At 38.1% G+C, this 19,631-nt stretch overlaps 2 protein-coding genes across 3 annotated transcripts in view; both read right to left on the bottom strand.

Annotated features, from left to right (window-relative positions):
* Window positions 1-7,842, bottom strand: part of trpm7 (transient receptor potential cation channel, subfamily M, member 7) — a gene marked incomplete at its 3' end in the record, with an annotated part of 34,128 nt that extends 26,286 nt beyond the window's left edge. The window contains 1 exon segment of the mRNA XM_014010433.1: window positions 7,611-7,842. Coding sequence (XP_013865887.1) covers window positions 7,611-7,613 — 3 coding nt within the window.
* Window positions 7,843-9,434: 1,592 nt separating this feature from the next.
* sppl2a (signal peptide peptidase like 2A) overlaps window positions 9,435-19,631 on the bottom strand; it is a gene marked incomplete in the record, with an annotated part of 24,759 nt that continues 14,562 nt past the window's right edge. Inside the window, 7 exon segments of one of the 2 annotated variants that reach the window (XM_014010429.1) lie at window positions 9,435-9,859; window positions 10,399-10,432; window positions 11,956-12,116; window positions 15,064-15,144; window positions 15,247-15,346; window positions 16,523-16,576; window positions 19,328-19,384. In XM_014010429.1, coding sequence (XP_013865883.1) covers window positions 9,819-9,859; window positions 10,399-10,432; window positions 11,956-12,116; window positions 15,064-15,144; window positions 15,247-15,346; window positions 16,523-16,576; window positions 19,328-19,384 — 528 coding nt within the window. 2 annotated transcript variants of the gene reach the window in all.

Below are 19,631 nucleotides of genomic sequence, written 5' to 3'. Positions count from 1 at the left end.
CAGATGTGGCATTGGAAGGTGTCAAAGCAGTTTGGAGAGAAAAACAAAGTAAAGAACAACAACAAAAAAAAAAAAAAAAAAAAAACGATTAATCGATTATTAAATTAGTCAATTATTTTAATAATCGATTAGTTGTCGATTAATCGTAGCAGCCCTACTTCATACTGCCTAAGCCTACAGGTGTTATAACAGCATGGCTTTGTAGTAAAAATGTACAGGTACTAAACTGGCCTGGCTGCAGTCCAGACCTGTCTAACATTAAAAGTGTGTGGCGCATTATGAAGTGCAAAATACGACAACGGAAACCCTGCCCGGACTGTTGATCAACTAAAGTTATACAATGGGAAAGAATTCCGCCTACAAAGCTTCAACAATTAGTGTCCTCAGTTCCAAAACGCTTTGAGTGTTGTTAAAAGGAAAAGTGATGTAACACAGTGGTGAACATGTCCGTCCCAGCTTTTTTGGAACGTGTTGCAAGCATCAAATTTAAAATGAGTGAATTTTTGCAAAAAAACATGTTTATCTGAATATTTAATATCTCGTCTTTGTAGCATATTCTCAAATCATCATATTCTGCTTTTGTTTATGTTTTACACAATGTTCCAACTTCACTGGAATTGAGGTTCACAATCCAAATGTTTGGCAGCTTCCTAATTTATTGTGACAAAATTATCCAATTGGTCTGAACACATAATCTGAGGAATTTTCTTTGGGTAATAGTGGTGGAGCACTGACATATTTTTATCACAATTTAATGTAGTATTAATTACACATTTTTTGTTTATTTTGTTCCTCCACCTGTAGCCCTCAAAGCAACGGCAAAATCTAAAACACACAAAAATAAAGCTACTGCTTTGAACAATAGTGAACTGAATTGTTGGCAACAGTTTTATCTTCACTTTCGAGAAAGCAGGATTCCTGCAAAATTTGGAAATAACAGAAAAATCCATCCGAGCATCAAGTGTCAGGTTTTAGACAGTAGCCAAAAATAGAAACTGCTAAATCACAAAGATGCGGTCACTGCATCAGTTTTAGTGTAATTACCAACAGCCACTGAAGGGAAAGAGATAATGTTTTTGCCTGTCTGTACATGCACATCTGTCTGTAGCATCAGCAAAACATCTCATAAAGAGGGAGTCTTAATGAAACTCAAATTAATCACTAGACGTACACTCACAACTCTTTAAAATTCAGAAGCATCACCAGTTCTAGTCAATTTTACAGGTGTTGAGTTAAAATTTGATGTGGTAGACACTGAAGTTATTCTCAACTAATCTATGAGTGTTATCATATCTCAGGAGAGATAACACATAATCTACACCATCGTATCTCGTAAAAACATTTATAAGGTTCTCAACATAAAATGATTCTAGTTTAAAACTCTGTCATGAAAGGCTACAGGTAATGTGCAATTCCTTCAACGAATGTTATGTCTTTAATAGGAAATTGAGTTTTTTAACAAGATTTCCTTCTTCCGAGTTCTGTCTGGCTTAGACAAAAATTTGATTTCCCAAATGGCTTGCCTGACAAAACYTCAACTGATACGGCTGACGTGGTAAAGAAATTTCAGTTTTTGATTATGAAATATTTTAATTAACGATTTAAAAGAGCAGTTTTGCTCCTCCAACTGAAGACAGAAAGAAAAAAAAGAGAACTTAGTCAATTATATTTAATGATGTCAGAAAATTTTAAAGTTCAGTTTCATTTCTACCAGCTTTTCTCACACAGGAAAATGAGGGTGAAAATATAAATACAATAATCTCAAATTGCAGCTAATTATTTTGGATTATGACAGGCTGACTGATTTGCACAAGAATGGTTCAACCTTCTGCAGTATTTTTTWAGAGGACCTGTCCTTCCTCAGCAACTGCTCGTAACTTTATGAGATAATATTCCCACGTAGGTCAGCTCGACAAAGACAAGTTAGCATTCAGCACATAATATTCAATCCAATCGCAAGAAATAGTTTCCTACAAGTGCAAAGTATAAGTGAGGTTTCAGCTGACCTGACAATGATGAACTGTGACTCATACTAGACCGACACTCTCAGCTCAGGACAATGAACTCGTTAAAACATTTGTTCAATCACTTCTAGGAAAAAAACACTATTAAAATCTATTTTGATAATATGGAAGTGGATTTACAACAGGCATTGTTTAACAGCTTAATTGAAAGAAAATGTATTGCACGCACTAAAAGGACATTTAACTAAGAAGTGGCCTTATCAATTTTCAATCCCTGCTGCCTTTTAGCTGTTTAAGATCCTGGCATATAAAGGAATTTTAAAAGGGGGGGAATGAGTTCACTATAGCCTACAGATAAGATTCCAGGAAGGCTGTACACAGAGCTCCGTACAGTCATAAGACCAAAGTGTGACAGCTCTTTAGCTTTCACATTTGTGCCCCTTTGGGCAAAGCTTTAAGCGGCTGCTCATCATGAATTGGGGAAGTGCTAGCATACCTTCCCGCTGTCGTCCCTACAAAACACACCTAGATTGTCTAAAGCGACAAATCAAATGGCAACTTGATACTCAAAGACACAAGAAAAAAAAAGCAAACGGTCAAAATGTTCAACATTTGACTACATGATTTTATACATGCACATTAGTAAAATAAAAAGCTTCAATAACAGAAGACATTTTCACCTGAAAATACTTCAGTTTATCACCCGGCATCAAAACACAAAACAGCAATAATGTAGCGTCTGCCGGTTARCAAACTGTCTCATAAACCACCATAACTTCTGCAGTCAATGTAATTCTAGATGGTCATCTCAATGGACATTATCAAAACACAAAAACAGTTAACTCAAGTAAATTTTACAGATATGGAGCAAAATGCTGATGTGGTAGTAGGGTTGGGCATAATTGTATCGTGTGCAATTAATCGTCAGAAAAACATTAATTGATTATTTTTGGCACTTGACGATTAATACAATTACTGCCAGCAGGCAGAGTCTGCTCGATGCTCCTCTCCACTTCAAATATGACGAACATTGAAAAAGTTCTGTAATTTATATATCAACTCAATATAAAATTTGATGTATAGCCTGAAGTCTGTAATTTTGTCATAATGTATCACAATTTCAGAATCGTTTATTATCATTCATACACAAGATCAAGATGCAGTGCAGAACGAAATTTACAGTTTAGAACAATCCGTCCAGAGAAACACACACACGACAAACATGGGGGGAACGAATGTCCAGGGTCTTTCGCAACWTAGTGCGCTACCTTTGCAGTTTAGAATACACACACATAGGAAGGGTGAGTTTTTAAAAAAAGCTTTGATCCTGCATTTTATACAGAAAAACACACAAGCATACGCTCAAAAAAACTACTCTGCAGACAGTGCAGACAGCTAAGGAGGGGAGGGGGATTGGGGGGTCAAAACATATGGTGTGGGGAGGGATACAGGGAGATTCAGGGCAGACTTCGTGCCGGAACCGATCAGAAGACCTCCAGTCCAAACCAGTTATTATCAATCAAAGCATATGGTGTGGGGAGGGAGCCGGAGAGATTCAGGGCAGACTTCGTGCCGGAACCGATCAGAAGACCTCCAGTCCAAACCAGTTATTATCAATCAAAGCACAGGTCACCAGAGTTCAGTTCTCTGTCTCCACCCAATGCGGCCTTCAGACCGATCCAACACAGGTGGAACTGTGGGGGGGNAGCGACAGTTGACTCCTCCCACACTAAGAAAACAGGAGGGGAGGGGTCAGCGGAGCTCCTGAGCAGCGGAGCACAGAGGGGAGAGAGACGAAGTAAACAAACAAGCAGGAAAATGAAACTTATCGCCGTCTTTTTTTTACCGACCTCAAAAAAAGTTATCGTGCGATTAATTGATTTATTGACTATCGCGACAGGCCTAACACTAATTGATTATTTTTGGCTCTTGACGATTAATACAATTAATGCCAGCAGGCAGAGTCCGCTCGATGCTCCTCTCCACTTCAAATATGATGAACATTAAAAAAAGTTCTGTAATTTATATATCAACTCAATATAAAATTTGATGTATAGCCTGAAGTCTGTAATTTTGTCACAATGTATCACAATATCAGAATCGTTTATTATCATTCATACACAACATCAAGATGCAGTGCAGAACGAAATTTACAGTTTAGAACAATCCGTCCAGAGAAACACACACACACACACGACAAACATGGGGGAACGAATGTCCAGGGTCTTTCGCAACATAGTACGATACCTTTGCAGTTTAGAATACACACACATAGGAAGGGTGAGTTTTTAAAAAAAAGCTTTGATCCTGCATTTTATACAGAAAAACACACCAGCATACGCTCAAAAAAACTACTCTGCAGACAGTGCAGACAGCTAAGGAGGGGAGGGGGATGGGGGGGTCAAAACATATGGTGTGGGGAGGGATACAGGGAGTCAGTGACATRCAGAGCAGACTTCTTGCCGGAACCGATCAGAATTTCAGAATCACAGTTTGGAACAGATTTTTATGAAGAGCAAATCCTTCCCACTAAATTGGTCATGTGACCAGGACATAAGGGAGTCCAGGGACTCCAGGAGATTAATCGTCAAATTAAATATTGGCTAAATACCACAATTAATCGTGATTAATTTTTTTTGCCAATATTGCCCAACCCTATGTGGTAGTAGCTGGGAATTGTGGCCAGCTCTTACTGTGACAACTCACAACATTCAAGGTTTGACCAAAACAGCTCTAACGCCATAATTTCTCAACACAATATGATCCAGGCGATCTTAGTCTGAAACTCTGGCATGAGGCACCGCATGATATTTATTCCTTCAAGAAATGCGAGGCTTCAATTACCTCTGTGTAAGCTACACAAAGTGAGAAATTCTTGCAGTGTTTTAGGTTAAGTGGGAGCTGTAACCCTGCAGGAAGAAGGGAAGCAACAGCTAGAAAATTCAGGGAGCTTTTCAATCATTAAATCATCAAAAAATGATAGTAAGGCYTTTTTTTAAACACTCTGTGAAGCTATAAGAATAAATAAATCAAAAACAAAGAAACAAACAACATCTCGCTTCACAAAAACTGTGTGTGTGTGTGTTGTAATGAGCTGGTTTACGAGATAAACTTCAGAGAAACATACCACAGTCACTACGCAGGATCAGACGTACAAAGCACCGACAGAGAAACAAACAGCAGCGCTGCCAAAGTCTATTTTCAAACACAAGGTTTTGCAACACTATTTTGCCCAAGRTGGTGACAACCTAAACCCCACACAGTTATATAAGAACCTGGAACAATCAAATCTTTATCGCAGCGGTGAAACAATTACAAACCATGACTTAGCAGTCTGCCATCACATTACTGTCAGGGCGCTCAGACCAGAACACGAGCGGCAGCTCATTTAAAGTTAAGCTGAGGCATATGACCAACACTGGACYAGCTGTGGAGTCTCGGAAAATAAAAGTTAGACGCATTGTAGAGTAAAAATGCACATCACAGTGAGTGARGGTAGATTAGATATAATTTACAACACACACCAGTGACATGACATAATAAAGAGGTTTTGTTCCATTTATAARTTTTGCCCCAGTATCAAGATGGCCACTGTGCAATGATTTGTTATGCAATACATTATGAGGTGTATTTATAGCATTATTTAAAGGATCAAATAATTTAATACGTATAATAAAATTACATTATTACAATAATAATMTGAGTTTGGTTCTCCAGTCTGCATGTGTTTTGTGGACCTGAAGAAAGCTTATGACCATGGTCTCTGAGGAATGCTGGGGGGAGTGCCGGGGGGTGCTTGTAGAAGTGATCTGATCTCTGTATAATCAAAGCAGGAACTGTGTGTCCAACTCAGACTCACAAAGGCTCAGTGCAGGTTGGACTCAGCCAGAGCTGTTCCTCGTCTCAGATCCTGTTCATGGTGTTCACGGACAGGATCTCAGGTTGAAGTCATAGAGGAAGACATCTGGTTTGGGAACATCAGGGTCTTGTCTCTTCTTTATGATTATGTGGTTCTGTTGGTGTGTTAGAGCCAAGAGCTTCAGCATGGACCGGGATGGTTTGTGGCGGAGTATGAATCGACTGYGATAAGAGTCTCGCTCCTCTCAGTCTAAGACCATGGTTTTCAACTGGAAAAAGGTGAAGTGCTCCCTCAGGTTTGGGGATGGGTATATGCCTTAAACAGACGAGTTCAAGTAACTATAGGAGTCTTGTTCACAACCGATGGTAGGACAYAAAGAGATGGATTGACAAATGACAGTCTTGCTTTACTGTAATGAGTGCGTTGCTTCAGTTGATCAAGGTGAAGAAAGAGTCGAGTCTCAAAGCAAAGCTCTTGATTGACTGGTCCGTCTATGTCCCAACCCTCAACCGTAGTGTTGAGGCGTGGATCATGAGCCATTGAGAGACCATGGATACAAGCAACTGAAATGAGCTTCCTTCATAGAGTGACCGAGGTTTGACCTTAGAGATATGGTTAGGAGCTCTGTCATGGGATGATCGAAAGGTCACCTGAGATGGATCACACATACGATTATGATTAGATGTTTCCCTTCTGAAATCTTCCAGGATCGTCCAGCTGGGAGACGATATACCCAGAATTCACAGAAGGGATGTCTCTTCTCTGGCTTTGGTATATCTTGGGATCGTCCAGGAAGAGCTGGGAGTGTTGCTGGGAAGACGGAGGTCTGAGTTTCTTTTCTGGACTTGTTGCAACCCGACCACAAATAAGCAGCAGAAGATGGGTAAAATAACAGCCAGCTGTGTACATCTTAGTCAGGCTTATTTCATGATTTCAGGGCTACATTCCAMATTTTTAGTCTAATATCTAATAGTTTCTCAGTCTGCAGGAGGGAATATTGGAAAAGAGGAGATTCTGCTTGTCCAAAAAAAGAAAAGAAAAAAAAAGGGAAAAAAAAAGAGACGTTTCAACATACAGTATTACCGGCAACTCTCAGTAATATGTTGAAACAAGCCTTTGGTATGAAATGCTCCAGGCCCTACATATTTAACTCTTAGCTACACAACAAACACTCCCGGGAACAAGAATCTTAAACTTTAACATATAAACGCACCATTGTGTCAACACCAGGTAACTTTTCGCGACGCCAGTTGAATAAAAAAAAACAAACACTCAGAGACCTGGCAGCCGCTCAAGTTGGCATCGATTTGACAATGACAGCGTGTCTTGTCCGACTTCCGAGACAGACTGAAGAAATGTGGCTTTAACAACCACCGGCRGCCCGGAGCTACAGCTTTTTAAACGATCCCTGTGTTTATTAAGTCCAGAACAAAACCCGTTTCTATCCCGTTCCTCCAGTAAAGCAGACAGCTAGACCTCCGCTGCTGCAGCTAGTTAGCCGCAAGCTAGCTACTTAGCTGCTAACGAAATGTGCGTAATTGTACGGGGTTTCAACGATGTCACTGCGAAATGTTATTTTGACCGTGTTTAATAACAACATAAGACAGTGGGCATAAACGGTATATTAACGTAATAAAGTTTAGCGGCTGTCTGCCTGTCAAGAAGGTAGCATGCACCGAGGAGCGGAGGGCTGAGACCCCGCAACTCCACGATGAGGTACGACAATCTTCTGCGACCCAGCCTAACAAACCACCCAACAACGAGCTCCTCGGGAAGGCTTCACGTACCATTCTCTTCACCGTTGAGACTCAGGAAGAGCTGCGTCGTGGCTTCTATCCATCTATCGGCGGTGCTCTCGGTTAGCCTTGGAAGGAAAGCCAGTTGAATGTTGGAGGGATCCGCTTCGCCTGCAGCTCCAACGGAAGGTTGCTTTTTCATAATTGTTCCGCTCCAGACTGACGCAGCGTAACGAGCCGGCTGACTCAGCCAGCTCCGCGGTCACGTGACTCGGTGCGTGGGGGGCGGGGCTAGAGCGGCTACATCAGAGCCAACACAACTGAAGTAGCCGACAAACTGTCACGTGGTTCACGTTACTCCAAACATCTCAGCGCTGTCAGTCTTTTTGAAAAAATCCGACGATTTTTCTTATTTTCCCCGCGACTTTCGGTAATTATTGAGCAATAAAGTGAACTGATGACTGATTACTTCACTAACACTATACATTTTAGGAGCGGCAGGGACATTTTTCATTGCTTTAGCAGGAAAACTGAGTTATGGGACTGTAAACACATCGTAGAATAGACCACAGATTGTATTTTATTAAAATAAACGTGTACAATACACTGATAAATATAACCGTTTACAGCGGTTTAAAATGACGTTGTGCAAGTCAAAAACTGAAATAATAATAAAGCTATTTCTGGTGTTCTCTGCATGTTGGTTCCAGGATTTACTCCTGTTTCCCCAAACAACCCATGTGTAGCTCATGTCTCTGTTCTCTGCCTGCTGTCTGATGGAAAATGATGAATGACAGAGTTAAAATAAATTAATTGTATATTACCCAAGTTTTAAATGACATGAAGGGAAATGCTTGTATGCTTTGACACTGGGATGAATTACTCTTGTCTGTAGAAGACAATTCTATATTACATTTTTAAATGTAAAAATATAAATATTTGAGACACAGATGCATGTATAAATAAAAGCAATAAAATGAAAAAACAGTAAAATGTAAATTATGTGCTAAAATTCATAATTTACTGGAACTAAGCTGGAAAAAAAAATACAAATGTCAATTAAATTATAAAACGAGATAGTTTTCATTTTTAATTGGTGCATTTTAAATGTATTTATTTATTGATCCATTTATAAATTTGTTATAATTTCTAATGATGTCAGTTTTGGTTCTCCATACTTAGCCACACAGATGAACTGAACAAGCCACAATATTCACAGTTTTGATGATTTTAGGTCCTACCAGTATCCACCTACTTTATTAAATGATCCAGCAGTTTATATGGGACGTTTTCCTATGTACTCATTTTTATGCAAAACATAAAAACTACCAAACAAAGCTCAAAAAGCAGATTGATACTTACCAATTAAATTACCAATACCAATTAAAATTAGTTTAATTCGAATGTCATTTCCATTTCGATTGAAAGGCCTTATGACCCGGCCATTTCGGACATGCCCATTTACACACTATCATAAACAAAGCACTGGTATGAAGAAAGTTTGGTGCGAAATTCTTAAAAAAAAAAAAAAACTTCATACTTCATACATTTAGTCAAATCCACAGAAATACACATTTGCTTGAATGACTCTGTAAATGGCATCTGGTCCCAGATTTTGTTTCACACATTTTGTAAAGACACATTAATATAAAGAGAAATACTGTGCCGATTTTTGTTATTTTATAATTTTTTGTTGTTATGATGTTGCCGCAACACTAACCTGTATGATTACATAAAAATCAGATGATCTATTAACATGTAAAAACAGAACCATAAAGTTGGGAGTATTTCTTAGTAATTTGCTCCCTTTTGTCACACATTTATAAATGCAAAATACATCAACAAAGTAGAGAAAACTGCCCTTATGAAACAGAATGGGAAAGAAACTTTAMGTTTTATTGTAAGGCAAAGAAATAAATCGTACTTTATAAACAGGTTACATAGAAATCTCAGTTGTCAAAATGTGTTACATCATCAGTGGAAGTAAAATTAAACCCCAGCTCCCACCCCTCCCACAACAAAACATCTGTCAAGCACAATATTATAAAGTGCATTCTCATGGAGCTTATTTTTTCTTCCCAGGCATTTCTTTTTTCTTCTCAGGCACTATAAATGCTTTAATTACTCCCTCTGTTCAAGGTGAGTTCAGGCTGTCAGAAAGATTTGATCAATAAAGTGTTCCCTTACTTTGCAAATGTGAAATAAAACTTTTAATAAAACAATAAAAGTCCAGCAGTCGAGTCCACGCTCAACTGTGAGTCAGCAGTTTTCTCCTTCTACGGAGCGGTCAGTTCTTCCCTCTACAAAAAGAAAAAGAAAAAAAGAAATTAGCATTTAATGTTTTATTTTCCTGACAGACTGACAACTAGACATGAGGACAAGCAAGCTTGATGTGAACTCCACAACCCATGCCACGACTCTCCCACGTTAACTGCAATCAACACCAAGCAAAGGATAAAATGACCATGCCGATATTCTGACTACAAACTCCTGCTGATTGGAAGAAAAAAAAAAAAAAACAAGTTCTGAAAACAGAAGATTTTAAAACAAAACTCAGAAACAAAGAGATGAAGTTAATGGTGTTCCAGGGCCACATTAATTAAAATGTTTTCAGTCGACTAGAGACATCTGGTGGTCATTTATTATAACAACACCAAGCATTATTGTGTTTTTTTTTAACATGTCTGTCTCATAATAATATACTGACCCTGGAATATTGTAAAATGGTAGAAAATAATCAAAAGAAGCTGTTAAGAGATGATCAAAGCACAGCAGGAAGTAACATTAATGATAGAAAATGTTCAGGGGAGAGGCCCAGGTCAGAGGGAGGGAAGCACACCTGGCAGCAAAGGTTCCCTGGATGAATCCAAAACCTGGTGAAAATCAAAGTCAAAATCACACACTTCTATTTGTCTCGTTTTCCCCATCTCTTTCCCTCAAACATCCACACAGGCGCAATAAAATACCTGACAAACGTAAGAAGTGATTTGAAACTTTACCAAGAGGAAAGTTGAAAATTAAAAGTAATTTGSCTTGGGTATCTATAATTGTAGCTTTCATTTAATTCAAACAAAAAAAAAGAGGAAGATTTCATGTAAATGTTTATATTGTACAAGAAGTAAAGGACACTGTTGTTGAGCTGGGAAACATTAGGAAAGAAAAAGCCAAAGGACTGGTTTAGAAAACGAAATTAATTTGTAGTTAAAAAGCTCAAACACACAACTGATGCCGTTTTGCCTAAATCACGTGTCGAATTCATGGCATGCGGGCCAAATCTGGCCCTCATTACCGTTTTATCTGGCCCCAAAGTTAACACTTTCAATGTGAAATAGTTGTATGGTTCCTCGTTTTGTCGCTGTATTTAGTGCGCTCTTTCACATGACAGCTGGCCGACTTTCAAGCCAAGAAAATTAAGTTGGATTTTTTCAGTAATCTTTGATTCTGGAGTGGAAAGAGTCACCAAGAACTAAATATTCACCTTTCTGTTTTCTTGTTGACCTGATTTGCTGGATTGTGATAAAACGCATCTCTAGGATGTTATAAATTAAAAAAGTTTTTAATAGAGAAGAAGTCAAAAGAAATGAATGCTAGTTCTAAATTTAATATTTTTTTCTTTATTCATTAAGTTATGTATGTTCTAAATGCTACATAAAACAAATTAGAAAAGGTCATTTCTGTTTATACTAGAATAATTTCTTATATAAATTTTTTTAAATACATTTTGACAGAAATTGGCACTTGAATTGGACCAAATTGTGAATTTTGGCCTCCTTGTGTAACTGAGTTTGACAGCCCTGACCTAAACGTACTGCTTTATTTTGTTGCTGCAAAAATTCTCTCGTACAATTTTTGATTCTTTGAGTTGTGTCTGAAGTCTGACAGCTTTATAGGTTGCATAAATAAGCAATAAATATTACATGAGCACATAGGAAATAAATTGTTAATCAAATTGTTAATTTTACCCTTAATATATGATGTAAGCAAATAAGAAAAAAGTATTTAAAAGGATATTTTTAAAAGTATAAAAAAATGTACAAGCAACCTATAAAGCAGATAAATCCTTTTACAAACTAAAATGTGTGTTTGATAGGTTTTTTGTTGTACTAGCAATCATACGATAGGAAAGGGTTACTTTTTGTGACAAGTGTAGTAATATAGCATTTTATTTTTAGCTGAAATCAAGTACCTTGTTTTTTCCTTTAGTTTGAAGAATTATTTTTTCTTTAATCAACTGGTTTTAATATTCAAATAGCACAGAAGTGTTAATGAATCTCCTGAGGAAATGGCAAAGAATATTTGAAAGCATAGAAATAATCTCAGCTGCCACAAAACAAACAAAATAAAACTTATGGGACATTGTACGTGAAATGGTTTAATTTCTCTCTGCTTGTCGCACCTCGTAGGTGGTTCCGGTCCAGAACTGCTTCATTTCTCCCCTGCACCCGGCCACCACGGCAGAAGTTACTAATGTAAAAGGCACCAAGTAGAGCAGAGCCGGTTGGCCCATCCCTGACAGCAGCATCACCACAAATGTCAGAATCATTCCCAGAAAATAGGCTGCAGGGAAGGATGGAGATGAACAAAAACAAATTAGAAACCTGAACCAGCGTGGTCATAAAAACAGCTTGGCAGTTATTAGTAAAAGAAAAAAAAACATTTATTTATTCTAATGTATAAATAAATGAAACATATGGACATTAATACATCGGTCACAGTGGTAATAAGTGAGGTGTAGCCCCGGGGGGCATCTCTACATTAACTACATAGCACCATCCTCATACATGACCTTAAAGGTACTCCCTTTTTCACTGATGAACTGTAAGAAAACACCTCTTCAATAATCACACACATTTTGCATTGCATTAAAGTTTCTATTCCTTATTTTACACATTTTTTCAATGACTTTAGGGTTATATTATGACCCTAAGCTGTAGCTGAGACAAGACTCATAAGCTCCATCCATCTTTCTCTGCATCTTGTGCAGCTTTATCTGCATGAAAAGAAAATTGGTAATGAAGATTAGAAATAGCTCATCAACACTGGAAAAGAAGTCAGATGTCTAAATCAGAAAGCCACTAGCATTACTTGCAGAGGTGGATATACAGGCTTAATGGGCCTCATGCAAGAACATGTTCATATTCTTATCCTAAATTTCTCTTACTTTTGTTCGTACGAAGGGTTCGTACGAACATGTCATTGGGCCTCATGCAAGAACATGTTCATATTCTTATCCTAAATTTCTCTTACTTTTGTTCGTACGAAGGGTTCGTACGAACATGRCARGTCAGATTCAACAAACTCTTCTATCTTCAGGAAAAGTGTGTAAATGAGCTGCGTAAATTCCACCTGTTCGTATCCAGCTGCTCGTGCACGCGAGAGGAGATTAGCATAATTACCACCCCAAAAACACCATATAAGGCTGTGTTTCCTGCCTCAGATACCAGGAAGTGTCCATTCATGAAAATGACAGCGAAAACTAAAAAGAAAAACTTTACAAGTTCAGAGATTGAAGTCCTGCTGTCAGAGATCCAGAAAAGAAAATCTGTCATTTTTAGCAGGTCAGCTGTGGAATAAAATGAACTGCTAAAAGCATAAACAACTGTGTTAAATCATTTTCATTTATTCAGAAGCCACACCGTCACGCACCGTATTGTTAACCTAATTGTCACTAACCTATTGTCAAGATAACCATGGAGTGTAAATTATTTTCAACACAAAATATCTTCAAATTAATGAAATATAAATTTATTAGGGAGGAAAACTAGTCTGGATAACAGCAGACTGACTGCAAGTAAAATATACGACAGGTCTGGACCACTCGTGAATTTTCTTCGTATCTGAAAAAAATCTTAGAATACGAAAACATTGGTGAATGCCACAAATTCTCCTAAATCACTCGTACGCACAACTTAAGAACAAATCTGTGKGTACGAATGGTTCTTGCATGAGGCTCAATGTTTCTGTGTGACTAGAGTAGCCTCTTAAGACCACAACATTTTAGACCAAATTAGTCTTTTTCTCGCCTAAGAACATGAAAAAGATCAATAATTTCCCCTCTAACACATAGGTTCACTTTCTCCTGAAAGATTTGGTGAAACATTTCTATCCAGAGTGAGTCTTCTGTGGATTTGTGATTAAAGATGTAGATTTTACTTGTTTTTGTACCTTGTACACATTTGTGGACAAAGTATTAAAGTCAGTTTAGGGCTAGTGAGAGTGAATAATTACTGGATAAAACTCATTTATAGATCAGGCAGAAGAAAGAAAAGTACATGGTGAAGGGAAATTGTGAAATTTTAAGCCTGTTTTAGGTTTCAAAAAGACTAGATTCATACTACAATCCTCAGATCTCAGGATGTTAATATATTTTAATACAAAGACCCATCATAAACTCAGTCCTGCACACTGCACATGTACCTGGCACTGCTTTTTAGTGGTTCCTGCTCCTCACCCTGCTCATCTTTTCCTTCCTCCTCCTCTTCACTTCCATGACTGGCATCAAACTCCATGACTGACTCTGGCCTATTCAGCTACCAATAAATGAAGAGCAATGATTTTACAGCACTTTTGCAAAGAATTCACTGCAAATAGGCCTACAACATAAGGAAAGTTCCACACATCACACTCACTGCAATGTGATTTTCTTGAGCAAAAATAGCTGTATCAATGCAGAAACAGAACAAGAAAACAGACTATTTCCTGAAATATGCTTTCTTTTACAGTAATAAATGTGTCTTTTTCTGGTCAGCATGGATTTATTTTAATTTTAGTTGATAAAGCAGATTAAAGATTTATGCAAGTATGGTGAAACCTTGCTGATAGGCTGTGTTTAATGTTCTGTGAGCCCCGAACACATCCAGAAACACATAAACCAAGTCTGGATGGTAGGAACATGGAGACAGTGTTTGCTAACCTGTACTCATGATTTGGTCCCTCCTCCACCTCGGAAAATGTCTGTTAATTTGGTTGCATCTTCCTCTAACCCTGTCTTTTTCTGCTCCATCCATCTCTTTCTCCTTTCTTTTCTACATGTTTGTTCATTTTACCCGCTCTCCTCTCATCTTAAGTTGTGACGGGCTGCTCGCGTCGTGTTTAACTGTTCCACKGGCTGCGCCCGCAGGGGGCGGTGCCACGCGTTAGCTGAGTGGAAGCAGTGTTTTATAGAGAGGGGTCCAGCTCATATGGTCCAGCTACTTGGGCTGCATTTGGTATTATTGAACGGACCGGTGGTTCGGGAATCCTCCCAAACGTCCCTACTGCCACCACGCCCCTAACTGGAGGGAGCGGGGATTTACTCACTGGATCAATCAAGGCCAGCCCGGAAAGAAGCACAAGTGTATAAAGATACCCCTTTTTTACGGATATGGTTGAAATACCCCACCAAACACTGACCCGCACAGGTCCGTGTCTGAACATAAAATACCCCCACTTTCCCGTGTTTTTTTGTACGTGGTTGGTACCACTGGCTGCCTGAGTTGCCCCCCGCCCGGGGGGTGCAGCGTACCAATGCAGCAGCTGAGGAAGTAGATCTTCTTCCTGCTGTTGACCCAAACATCAAACCTGCTGCAGTACGCCACCAGGAGACCTGTTGGTTCAGAAACAACGTTACAGAGCAGAGAAAACAACAAGCAGATGTCGATGGTCCATTTCCAGCTCAAACAGCTGCACGGCGACATTTATACCTCACCTGGAACAATGATGTCTCCATAACCAAGAATGGAGAACTGCATCCCACACAGGTTCTGAGCCCAGGCCGAGAACCGCGGGACACGCATCACCACGGGTAGCTGTTAAATTAGGAATAAATCAATAAATAACGTATACTGGCAGTGGGTTTTCAATGCAAACACAGTCTGAGAACAAACTTGGGACATTGAATGAAWTTCTCACTAACTGCAGTAACTAAATACTTGTGTATTGGTGTAGATTTGTTGTTTGCAGCTAAAAGAACAAAACTAAAAATATATATAATCAGATTCAGCTTAAAGTTTGAAGTTTTAGTTGTGCAGTTTTAATTTTTTTTTTCTTAAGTGAAGTAAAAGAAGTAAAAACAGCAATAAATTTGTTTAAGATGTATCTTTATTTAAAGGCACAGTGTGTAGGATTTGTTGTTTTCAGCGACATCAAGTGGTTGAATCATCCTCCCTGGTCCTCCCCCCACCCCCGCTTCCAAACGCAAAGGAGTTGCTACGGTGTCTCTCAGGTGTCAAAAACCTTTGATAATTCCAACTGCGATGTCTACTAGCAGCTTCAGGGCTAGTGATGTTTCAAGTGGTAAGATTGAGCTTTAATAAGTAAAAATATCCCAGCTACAAAGACAGACAACATATTACATTTATAGTATTACAACTAAAACCGTTTTTGACGCCGCCACCACAATTTGTCCTTCATGAGCCTTCGTAGACAAGATGGTGGTGCAAGATGGTGGCTGCCTGTAGTGGAGACCCGCGACCATGGAGATATAAACAGCTTTTTATAAGGTAAAAACAATAAAACAAGGTCTTTGTCTGCAATGATTAGACATGTTTTTTATTATTGTCATTAATGATTATCTCGATCCTACACACTGTGCCTTTAATCGGGCAAATCCCATTGAGATCAAAGATCTCTTTCGTATGGGCAGTCTGGCCTGAAGGCAGTGTAAACATGCATGTTTTAACTCCTCTTTCCATAAATTTATGAATAAAACTCTCTCCTATCAGTAACTTGTGTAATATGCTTCTGGAGGTAATAACCTATAGAAAGCTTGAACTGATCTAAAATGTGCATGTGTGTTCAAAATAATCTCTAAAACAGGCAGAAAACAGAAAAGGATGTCATTTGCTATCTTTAGCCTAAAATTGTCATGTTATAAACAACAGTCAGCCTGCCACCACCAAATACACAAACCCTCCAACCACTTCAAAAAGACACAGTGTGAAAAAGGAACCACATAACGGTAGGGGATGGGTAACAGGTCTTACTTTCTCAGATGGAGGCTGTGGTTCAGCAGGGATTTCCACCATGTTACCTTGTGTCTAAGACAGAGCCCACCCAACCCCAGCGCATAGTTAGTGGATCAGTCTGTTTGTTCCCCTCAGAGCATCAACAACAACAACAACAACCTGGATGTTATCAAAGCTTCAAACAAACTGACAGGAAACTCCATCAAACTCAGCTTTTAGCCCACTTCTCATAGTGTGGAAAATAAAAAGTTCACACGATTTATAACAAGTTATTTTATCTACACTAAGGCTTATTCAGGAACATAAAGTACATTTTATAAATCTATTTTAAAAAACTGGTAAACGCATGGTACAGTACAGACCTAAAGTTTGGACACACCTTCTCATTCAAAGAGTTTTCTTTATTTTCATGACAATAAAACTTGTATATTCACACTGAAGGCATCGAAACTATGAATTAACACGTGTGGAATTATATACTTAACAAAAAAGTGTGAAACAACTGAAAATATGTTTTATAATCTAGGTTCTTAAAAGTAGCCACCTTTTGCTTTGATTACTGCTTCACACGCTCTCAACATTCTCTTGATGAGCTTGAAGAGGTAGTTACCTGAAATGTTTTTCACTTTACATGTGTGCCCTGCCAGGTTTAATAAGTGGGATTTCTTGCCTTATAAATGGGGTTGGGACCATCAGTTGTGTTGTGCAGAAGGTGGATACAGTACACAGCTGATAGTCCTAATAGACTGTTAGAATTTGTATTATGGCAAGAAAAGAGCAGCTAAGTAAAGAAAAATGAGTGGCCACCATTACTTTAAGAAATGAAGGTCAGTCAGTCCGAAAAAAAAAAWCGGAAAACTTTTGTCCCCAAGTGCAGTCGCAAAAACCATCAAACGCTATAAAGAAACTGGCTCACAGGACCGCCCCAGGAAAGGAAGACCAAGAATCACCTCTACTGAGGATGATAAGATCATCTGAGTCACCAGCCTCAGAAATGGCAGGTTAACAGCAGCTCATTGTTAAGTATATAATCCCACATGTGTTAATTCATAGTTTCGATGCCTTCAGTGTGAATCTACTATTTTCATAGTCATGAAAATAAAGAAAACTCTTTGAATGAGAAGGTGTATCCAAACTTTTGCTCTGTAATGTACCCCCCCACACACACACACACACACACACACTTTAGATAATATTTCCCTCAAGTTTTGATTTTCAGCTCCTTAATTTATTGTTTCACAATATCCCTTAATGACCAACAGTGTCTCAGAGAAGTGAGATTTACTCACGTTTTGTGATTCCTTACGTTTATTCTTTTCTCCAGATTATTTTCTGCACGTTAATGTTAGATATTTAACAAGAAAGAAAGGTCAATGTGAGAATCGGCGCCTCCTCTCTGAGCCATAAAGACAAGAGCYCAGCTGAGCCTGGAGGTAAACCAGACAAAAGGCAGAAAAAACCTTCGTGGCACCAGTTGGTCTGATTGACCTTTTAAGTTACGCAATACTTTTTGAAAGCTGAAATGAAAACCGTCTTGAGGTTTTAATACTAGAACAGAAAAGAGGATAAAATGTTCAACTTAAACACTGTTTGCAGTTCTGTAAGTCAGTAAAGTTTCATAAACTTGGTCAACTTAATGTTGATATCCTTTTATTCTACTTTTCAGGKAGCATTTAACTAAAGTTAAAGTGTCAAAACTAACCTAATATTAGGTTAAAAAAGATCACAGATTGGGACAAAATGTGAGCCGTCACAGTCGCAAGTAGTGAGAAAATAGGCAGCTGATGTCAAAATATGGTTAATAAATGCCTTATCCATGTGTCCTTTTAAGGAAATATTAAAAATATATTCCTAAAGAATGTTTTGAAACATGTTTTTGAGCCGTGCCAACAACTAACGATGATTTTGAGAAGAAAAGCCTTAAATTTTCACTATTTTCTCAGAGCCCTAACAAAGACACTGTTTTCTCTCTCAAATGACAGAAATAAATTCTCATTAGATTACACAAATATAGGATTCAGACATATTAAAATAAAAAGACAAATCAAGACAAGTTTGGAATGGATCACGATATCAGGAACATCTACTTACTAAAATGTAACAAAAAAAAACCAAATCTGAAGATGTGCTTAATTTAGTTTAAGCAAATCTGACTTAATCCCAGATTTCATGTAATGGCTCACAGATAATTTAATAACTATAATCCTATAATCTTCAATCCTGCAAAAAGTCTTCTTTACCTGAATTTTTAAATGAACCATTTATGGGCCATCTTTTGTAAATTTTGAGGATTTTGTGATTATGCTTTAACTTAGAATCCACTACCATGTGCCAGTTCAAAAAGAACAAAAACCACAACAAATTATCCGTTTCTGCTTTTATGACTCATCATAAATAAAGGGCACGAATGCCTCTGGTCATCTGCTAKCGTGTACTGCAGTCCAAACACATCCCTGCAACCTTGATATTGCACAGACCATAAATATTAAGCAGCTCCAGCACCACCGTCACTCTTTGTTGGGGTCAGCAACGAGAGTAAAAGTGTCTCTTTATTATTAGTGAGTTAAAAACATAGGTAAGGATCGTCGTCGTTCAGCATCAAATGTTTGAGTCTAAGTTTAACAATGTTACAACTGAGGTTCTTTAAAACACAGCTTTCACTTTCACTCCTAATTCTGCAGTTTCAATTTTAACCAGCTGTGATTTTATATCTTCTTATAGTCACAAACGAGGATAAGTGAAAACAACAGGTCGAACATTTTATGTCATGAAAATTAAAGTTRCCTCTCATTTTACAAGCCAATCAAAAAAAAAATACTGTACCTTCTCTCCGGTAGCATCAGGGCCGAGAGCTACCTGCACCATGATGCTAACTCCGTTCTGTTGAGAGGAACAGAGGCGACATCATCACATCGTAAAGTCAACACACTTTGCTCTGAAACTAAAGAGAAACTAAAGAGTTGTCCATAAAGATCTCATAACAACTACAGAGCGACAAAGAACTGAATAAACAACAAAAGTGTGGAAAAAAATGTTTATTTATTTAAAAACAATTAACAATAAAATACTGAAGAATAGAATAGAATAGAATAGAATAGAATAGAATAGAATAGAATAGAATAGAATA

Source organism: Austrofundulus limnaeus, unplaced genomic scaffold (genome assembly GCF_001266775.1).
Source record: "Austrofundulus limnaeus strain Quisiro unplaced genomic scaffold, Austrofundulus_limnaeus-1.0 Scaffold69, whole genome shotgun sequence".
Taxonomy (NCBI): domain Eukaryota; kingdom Metazoa; phylum Chordata; class Actinopteri; order Cyprinodontiformes; family Rivulidae; genus Austrofundulus; species Austrofundulus limnaeus.
Note: the sequence above shows the minus strand (reverse complement) of the source record. Positions and strands in the feature narration are given on the sequence as shown.